Source organism: Orcinus orca, chromosome 12 (genome assembly GCF_937001465.1).
Source record: "Orcinus orca chromosome 12, mOrcOrc1.1, whole genome shotgun sequence".
Taxonomy (NCBI): Eukaryota; Metazoa; Chordata; class Mammalia; order Artiodactyla; family Delphinidae; genus Orcinus; species Orcinus orca.
In genome coordinates, this window is record NC_064570.1 from 25,877,496 (window position 1) to 25,886,321 (window position 8,826).

The window sequence follows — 8,826 nt, forward strand, 5'->3', positions numbered from 1 at the left end:
GGGAAATCAGGAAGGGGAGTGGAGGGAAGGAAAGTTTTTTTAAAAAAATCCAGAAGGCGCGAGCTGGAGTGGTGAGTGTGTCAATCAGAGGGTTTTGTGCCTGGGGGCTCCTAGCGCTTCTGAGCAGAGGTGTCCCTGGGCGGCCCCACAATGAATATGAATAGGAATCCTTGCTAAATGGGACAGCAAAGCGCACCGCCCTGAATGACTGCACGTCATCCTAACCAGCCCAGGATAGATAGGAGGGCTCCTTTTGTCTCTTTTCTCCGCCGCAGCTCTATAAAAGCCCCTCTTTTTCAGCGTGAGTTGAGTTCAAGCACACACCAACTACTGTCCAGGAAACAGCCAAACCAGAGAGAGGGGAGTGGGGAGGGAGAAAGGCGGGGAAAGGCAGTGCCTCAGCTTTTCTTCTCATTTCTTGCCGCTGAGACGTGGGTTACTGGGCTGCAGCTTTTCTTTTAATTCAAGGTTTTCTTTCATTTCCTTCCTAAAGTCTCACCACAGTAGGGCCGCATCCCCTGTAATAAAATGAATTCTGATTCGAGCTCTGTCTCCAGCAGAGCTTCATCTCCGGACATGGATGAGATGTATCTGAGGGACCACCACCACCGCCATCACCACCACCAGGAGAGCCGTCTCAACTCGGTCTCGTCCACGCAGGGCGACATGGTGCAGAAGATGCCCGGGGAAAGCCTTTCGCGGGCCGGCGCCAAAGCCGCGGGCGAGAGCAGCAAGTACAAAATCAAGAAGCAGTTGTCGGAGCAGGACCTACAGCAGTTGCGGCTGAAGATCAACGGACGCGAGCGCAAGCGGATGCACGACCTGAACCTCGCCATGGACGGGCTACGCGAAGTCATGCCCTACGCTCACGGGCCCTCGGTGCGCAAGCTCTCCAAGATCGCCACTCTCCTGCTGGCCAGAAACTACATCCTCATGCTCACCAGCTCCCTGGAGGAGATGAAGAGGTTGGTTGGTGAGATCTACGGGGGCCACCACTCGGCCTTCCACTGCGGGACTGTGGGCCACTCGGCCGGCCACCCAGCGCACGCCGCCAACGCCGTGCACCCGGTGCACCCCATCTTGGGAGGCGCGCTCTCGTCCGGCACCGCCTCGTCCCCGCTGTCCGCCGCCTCGCTGCCCGCCATCGGCACCATCCGGCCTCCCCACTCGCTGCTCAAGGCGCCCTCCACCCCGCCCGCGCTGCAGCTGGGCAGCGGCTTCCAGCACTGGGCCGGGCTGCCCTGCCCCTGCGCCATCTGCCAGATGCCGCCGCCGCACCTGTCCGCTCTCTCCACCGCCAACATGGCCCGGCTGTCGGCCGAGTCCAAGGACTTGCTCAAGTGAGCAGCGGGCCGGCCCGGCTGCGGAGGATGAGCGGAGAGCGGCGGGAGGGCTCGAGGTGCCGGGCCGGGAGGGCAAAGGGAGGCTGGGCGCTCGGCCGGAGGGCGGGAGGGAGGGCGGGGGGCTCCCGAGGCCTCCCACACCGTCTGAGAGATCTCAGACCCTACTTGACCGCCGGAGGGAAAGGACTAAAACCAAACTGCAATTTCTAGGTGGTAGCGAAGGGGGGCTCGAACCAGACGTCGTGTGTCTTGCATGCATGCTTCTTTTCTCCATGCCGCGCCGGTATTTCTCACTGCCATACGCTCTTGTCAAAACGGCATTTGTTGTATAAAGACGGGATCGGTGTAGCTGAACGCCGCGAAGGGCCTTTAGAGTCGCTGTCCATGTCTCTGGCTCTGTGTTCTCACCTTGGAAAAGACAACCATCCCTTTTGAATTTCAACTCCGGTCCAGGGCATGACAGCTCTTCTGTGGGTTTTCTTTAAGACGCAGTGTAGGTCGAAAGAATGCATGCACGCTTCTAAATGAATCTCGTCTAAACATGTTGTGCAGGCCGTGATGCCATTTTCCTTGTAACAAGGATTTATGAGGGAATTCTCCGAAGTACTCCGTATATCTGTCTGTGGTTGTAAGAAGTGAAAAAGGGGGCAGAGTGCAAAGACCCAAACTCACGCACAGGCGCTTCTCCCCCACCCCACCCCCTTCAAACTCTATTCCCAACCTTCCTGGGCTGTTTTAGGGGCTGGCGACTGCAAGAGCTTGGGCTCCCCCTGCGACCTTGCCCCAGCCCCCCTTGCTCAGTGATTCTGCATGCGGGGTCTGCTCTCTCCATCATCAGCTTTGAAAATTTACTGTGGTTTGGGGAGGGGTGCCGTTTTTATTTTCCTGAACATTTGCTTGAACTATTTTGTTAGGGCTTCGAAGACAAGACCTGTCTTTATTTTTTATATATTCTTGATAACTATGATATATTTATTAATAACCAGTGTTTCTGGATGAGAATTTCAAATAAAAAAGAACCTTTAAATCCTGGCTTTGCTTTTGCCTAAAATTTTTGAAGATGGGGGTAGTGGGTAAGGAACATGTGGACCCAGTAAGGTATATCTGGGAGTGGGGGGGAGATTTGGGTGCGTGGGCAGATTCGAAGAGTTTTCTCTGATCATTTGCAGGTAATGAGGTCAGACGCATTGGTGTTAATTATTACAACGAAATATCCTTCAAATGGGGGCTTGTCCATGTCACTAGTCTTGTGATATTTGAGCTCCTATTTCTCTGCAGTAATCAGAACCTCGTAAGCTCAACAGTTGAGATTTTTTAAAAAAGTGATCTAGAAACCCGAAGTGACAGGAAATGAGAGGCAGAGTGGTGACTGCGCTGGCTGTGTTGGCAACAGACGAGAACAAAACAGTAAGTTAACTTCTTTTCACTTTAGATTGACCCTCTGGCTTTTTAAAAAAATCAAGCAAGTGAAAATCCCGTATATGTTTTAAAAATCAAGGAAGAGTGATCCTAAAAAGAATCAAATGCCCAGCCCCCCACCAGCCCCTTGGCAGCATGCTCCTCAGAGACAGGGAAGGCCTCTCTGCTTTGTAAGGTGAGCTCGGAGTGATGCCAACGACCGCCCAAGTCTCAGCATCTCCAGATTTATAGTGGGAATTCTCTCTTTCCTCCCTTAGAAGATCCCATGAGTTGAATGCAAGCTATCTGGAAGTGTTATTGAGGGGAGGGATAAAGAGAGAAAAGTCTTCTACGTAAATAATGGCTAAAACGGGGGTTATTTCAAACGATTACTTTTCTCTCTTCCCACCGTATAACATATAGTTTGTACAAGCAAAAGTAATCCAACAAGAAGGTTTTGTTTACTTGTTTATAGAGGACAAGAAATCAAGCTCTGGTGATGATAGCTCGACCAACACATGCCTCTATTTCCCATTAAGGATAATGGAAACCTGATTGAAATGTACCACCGCAGAATCTGCCTCTAGCTTAGATGTAACATCACCTCCCTGTTGGCCGAGGCCTAAGCTCCTCTTCAAGAGGGGGAGGCCAGGCAATAGATCTGTCTCTCTCTAGGATCCAGGGTAGACAGCACATCTAGGAAGCATCTACCGCTTCCTAGGTCCCCCACTGCCCCTCTCTGGGAGGGCACCTCTGTGGGTTCTGGGTTCTGTTTAACTCATTCTCCTCCATCTCTTTTTGCCCCCAGCTCCCGCACTGCCAGGGAGATAGAGCTAAGTGAGGGTCTACAGTGGAGGGTGCTTGTTTCCTCTGGTTTTAGGCAGATAAATGGGGGAATAATCGTCTATTTCCCAAGGGTGATTCATTTCTCTGGGTGAGGAAAGAGCTGTTGAGGATTTATTTGAAACCAACACAAGGCAGCCCTCCAGCCTTTCCCTGTGAGTTTATTATTTAGAAAAGAGAGGAGAGGGAGAAGTTTAATCAATCACGAAAAGGACTTTCCCCTGAGTCACTGGCTTCTTTTGAGTCCTGTTTTCAAAGGCCTGGTCCTGGGGAAAGACAAGAGGCCTGGCCACTGGCTTAGTGGTGGGCTTCATCCCTTCTCTAGAGCTGGGGCTTAAATTGGGCACTGAAGAGAAATAAGGCTGTGCTCCTTGTACCCGAGGAGTGGTGGCTGTGCTGCTGGGGCACGCAGGAATCCCTTGAGTTACCTCCAGTGGTCAGTAAAAAGAGCTGTGTGAGATGTAGAGAACAAACGTATGGACACCAAGGGGGGGAAAGTGGCAGGGGGGGGATGAATTGGGAGATTGGGATTGACATATATACACTAATATGTATAAAATGGATAACTAATAAGAACCTGCTGTGTAAAAAAAATAAAATAAAATTCCAAATAAATAAATAAAGAGCTGTGTGGTTCACGCTCTTGGAGAACTGTGCTAAAAACAGCCTCGGGCCCAGGTAATTCTATAATGAATTCTCCAACCCAAGTGGAAAACAGACACTGTTTCCAGCATTGATGAGGCCCCCTAGACTAACTGGTCTCTTTTCTGGGTCACAAAAATTCCTTTGACCTAGAGACCAGAGAAAGGATTCCTTTAAGAACAGTACAGGAACCCAAGGAGAAGGGCGATTCGGGAGCCAGGTGGTCTGGAGTTCTAGATTTATTGGGGAAGGAACAATCCCCACTTGCTTCCACTGGGAAGGGCCTTGCCCAGGAGCAGGCTGGTCTGCTTGGAGATGCGGCTTTGCAGGCGACTCTTACAGGCATTTTCTGTTAAATTCTCGATTTCCTGATGCCAGAAAGAAATGTACATGGCCACGAAAGTGAGAGTGGATTCTTGGCCGGATTTTCTTTTCACTGCCAATTTTTCACCTTCTCGAAAGTTCTTCAGTTTAAAGCAGTTTTTAATTCAATCTAGAAACACGACAACGATCCCCTCATTCCACAGTAAACGTTGCTTTACATTTAAAAAGACGGCGAAAGCCTCGTGGGCAAAGGTATCTTGAGAAACCTAGACCAGAAACCTCACGAAGCCCTTTAAGCCAGTGACGCATCTTTAAGGTGGGGAGAAAGTCACGCTTAGAGAAGGAAAGCCGGCAGTAGTTGTCAGGGTCTGCCAAACCTTTGTTCCTAAAGACCCTCTCCCCCCTCCCCGGGGTTCCAGGGCCTTGGGTTTATATCCCCCAAAAAGGGCAGGGAGAGGTGACCGGAGTTGGTCCACGAAGTCCAAGGTTCCCTAACTCCTACAGGAGGAGGCCTTGTGTCCTCTCAAACTTTTTCAAGCTGCTGGGTCAAGCATCGCCTCCACTGGTACCCTCAGCAGAAATTGCAAAAGCCCCTTCCCTCAGGGAGGACAATGGATTCTCTGAGCATCTCGCTCAGCTAACAAGATTTAACTGCTCTTTTCTTACCCCTTCTAGAGACTTCGAGCCCCTCTCTTCCCGTGCCGCCGCCCGCGTTCAAGGTGGGCTCCCAAGCCTGGGCGCCCAGACGACTAAGCTCTCGGCCCTCCCCGCCGGTGCTCCCCCCGCGGTTCTGCCGCCCATGGGGGCCTGGCCAGACCTCGGGGGCCGGGACTCCGCGGAGCCTCCGCGATCCAGGAACCTCGTCCCCCGGGACTGGCCGGTCCAGGTTCCTCAGGCTCAGGAAGCGAAGCAAGAAGAGGAGCCGCCCCAGAAGGGCGAGGGCAGTGTCTTTGGAAGAAATAGGCCAGGGGAGGGCCGTGGTGAGCTGGATGAACCTGCATCTTCCGCCCGCCTCTAGGCGAACTTGCGGGAGAACGAGGGGCCCCTGCCTCCCTCCCCCTTCAAAGTCTCTGAGCCTCGCACGTACCCGTTTCCGTCCTAAGCAGCCGGGAGGAGGCAAACCCTAGAAGGTTCGGGTCTGCAGTATTGTTTTAGTTGCGTCTGTTTTCAGTGAAACCTTCCCCTGGGACCCCGGTCGGGGGGCTGCGAGGGGGCCGGAGAAGGTGGGGTGAGGGAACCAAGAGGGGAAGATCAGGAGAGCCGCTGGGCTAGGGATCGCCGGGGTCCTGGGAGCCCCGGGACCGGATCTCTCCCGACTCCCCCCACCCGTTTCGGCCCCCGCCCACTGGGTGCGCAGCCCCTCTCTCCGTCCTCTGCACCCAGCGGCGGGGAGCAGGGAGCCAGGCGCGGGTCTGGGTCCCGTGTCGCAGAAACTGGCTCTGCACCTCGCCTCTGGCTCTGGAGTCTAACTCGGAGCAAGTCGGAGCGGAGACTGCACCTCCGCGCGGAGCCAGGGGCCCTGGGGTCGGGGCTGCGTCCCATGGGAAACATCGGTCTCCGCGACTCGACCCCCGACTCCTCTCCGTCCCCTCCGCAGGCCCAGCGAAGCCGGGGCGCAGACGACAAAAGACGCGCGGGAGAGGGACATCGCGGAGCAAGGCCCAACCCAGACTGCGCCGACCTTGCAAAGAGCCTCGAAATACCTCAGCGTTTAAGGAAAGTGGGTGGAAGAAAAAACAAGAGTAACAAATCCAAACTTGGGCCGAGCGTGCGGGCGCGCTCTTTCATCTCTGTTCCCCGCGCCCCTATGCTGGGATGCCCGCCGACATTCGGTCAGCTTTGCTAAGGAGATACGGTCCGGGTCAGCCAGGGCGGCCCGGGCTGCTGTGCCTTCGTCAACCGCGTTTCCTCGCTGGGGACCTCACGGAGGACCCGGTCGGCTCGCTCCCCGAGGCCCACCCTGGCCTCAAGCCCTGGCGCGGAGACCCTGTTTCTAACACAACCCTGGCCCTGTCCCCGGCTCCGGCACCAAAGTGAGGATAGTATCCCTGCAGCCGGCACTCGGGAGAGGAAGTTCAGCACGCCCCGGGAATTCGACACGTTCCAGGGGAGGCGGGGATCGGGATCCGCTGGGGCTGGGGTCCCAGGGAACTGAGAGGGAGGGGTGCGCAGATCTGGGCCCTCAACGCGGGGGCCTGAGTGTTGCGCCGTGTCCTGGGGTTCGGGTGAAAGCAGAGTGGTTGGGTGTCTCCATCCTGAGGAGGACAGCGCCGAAGGGTCTGGGAAGCAACTTGGGATAACAGCCCTCAAAAGTTTGGGGATTCTGTCTGGCCAGGACTTGACCAGCGCCGGTCTTTCCCGCCAGCCTGCGACCGACGCCTCCGAGAGTGCGGGAGCCTGGGCCTGATTCTGGGGGCGCCACAGTTTACGTATAAGATGCAGCCTGTCAATCTTTAATCCCCCTTGGGCCTGAAAAACTCCAGAAGCCGGCTTCCGAGAGCCCCACCCCCGACCCCCGCGTGCTGCTGAGCCGAGGTGCCGAGAACACGTTTCTGCCACAGGCAGGATCCTTAACACCTCGGAAGGAAACAGGTTGGAGCAAGCACATTTTATGAAGACTCTCTTCTCCTGGTTATTCAACTGCTCCTCCCTCCCTTCCACTCCCGGGAAAGGGCAAAGGAAATTCACAGCATCCTTTGAACCCACACGTAAACAGACGGCTCTCTACTGCACTCCCAGCAACGTGAGCCTCAACATTACTTCCTTTGGTATTTCTCTTAATTTCCCTCCTTTTAAGCAATCAACACTTTCTTTCTTTCTTTTTTTAACATCTTTATTGGAGTATAATTGGTTTACAATGTTGTGTTAGTTTCTGCTGTAGAACAAAGTGAATCACCTATATGTATACATATATCCCCATATCCCCTCCCTCTTGCGTCTCCCTCCCACCCTCCCTATCCCACCCCTCTAGGTGGTCACAGACACCAAGCTGAGCTCCCTGTGCTATGCAGCTGCTTCCCACTAGCTATCGATTTGACATTTGGTAGTGTATATATGTCCATGCCACTCTCTCACTTTGTCCCAGCTTACCCTTCCCCCTCCCCATGTCCTCAAGTCCATTCTCTACGTCTGTGTCTTTATTCCTTTCCTTTCCTGCCCCGAGGTTCATGAGAACCTTTTTTTTTTTTTTTTTAGATTCCATATACATGTGTTAGCATACGGTATTTGCTTTTCTCTTTCTGACTTACTTCACTCTGTATGACAGACTCTAGGTCCATCCACCTCACTACAAATAACTCAATTTTGTTTCTTTTTATGGCTGAGTAATATTCCATTGTATATATGTGCCACATCTTTATCCATTCATCTGTTGATGGACACTTAGGTTGCTTCCATGTCCTGGCTATTGTAAATAGATCTGCAATGAGCATTGTGGTACATGACTCTGTTTGAGTTATGGTTTTCTCAGGGTATATGCCCAGGAGTGGGATTGCTGGGTCGTTTGGTAGTTCTATAAGGAATGTCCATACTGTTCTCCATAGTGGCTGTATCAATTTACATTCCCAACAACAGTGCAAGAGGGCTCCCTTTTCTCCACACTCTCTCTAGCATTTATTGTTTGTAGATTTTTTGATGATGGCCATTCTCACCAGTGTGAGGTGATACCTCATTGTAGTTTTGATTTGCATTTCTCTAATGATTAGTGATGTTGAGCATTCTTTCATGTGTTTGTTGGCAATCTATATATGTTCTTTGGAGAAATGTCTTTTTAGGTCTTCTGCCCATCTTGGGATTGGGTTTTTTGTTTTTTTGATATTGAGCTGCATGAGCTAAGGAATCAACACTTTCTGAGTGCTTTCGTGTGCCAGGCACTGGAGAAAAATGAACAAAGCAGCAAGAGAAGTAGGATATTCAAATGCATAAGAAATGGCCCCTGCCCTCAGGGTCCTCAGACCCTAGTGGGAAAACACAAGGCATCTAAGTCCTAAGGTAAAACCTCCAGTGGCTGCACAAAACACAGGTGCTGCAAGCCTGCCTTCCAGAGGCTTTTTCAGATACTGGAAAACTCACTGCTCATTCCCTCTACCAGACAGAGGACAGGAGCAGATGCCTTTGATTAACATGGAAATAAAAAGAAGCAATGGTGACAGTACTTTGTTTCATCGCTGTTGTTTTGAGATTTATTGACACTGAGATAAACTTCAGTCTGGGGTATCTCTGTAATTCATGTCCCCATCAGTTATTACCAAATAAGCAAATCGTTTTTTCTTTTAAC

The 8,826-nt window shown here is 52.4% G+C and overlaps 1 protein-coding gene across 1 annotated transcript; it reads left to right on the top strand.

The window, feature by feature from the left end:
- Positions 1-383: 383 nt before the first annotated feature.
- OLIG3 (oligodendrocyte transcription factor 3) lies at positions 384-1,344 on the top strand. Its single transcript, XM_004263777.3, has one exon. The coding sequence runs from the start codon at positions 529-531 to the stop codon at positions 1,342-1,344; it is 816 nt and encodes a 271-aa protein (XP_004263825.1). The 5' UTR covers positions 384-528.
- The last annotated feature ends 7,482 nt before the right edge of the window (positions 1,345-8,826 follow it).

Excerpts from the sequence above, each read along its gene's own strand:
- OLIG3 (XM_004263777.3), top strand. The coding sequence starts at position 529 with ATGAATTCTGATTCGAGCTCTGTCTCCAGCAGAGCTTCATCTCCGGAC.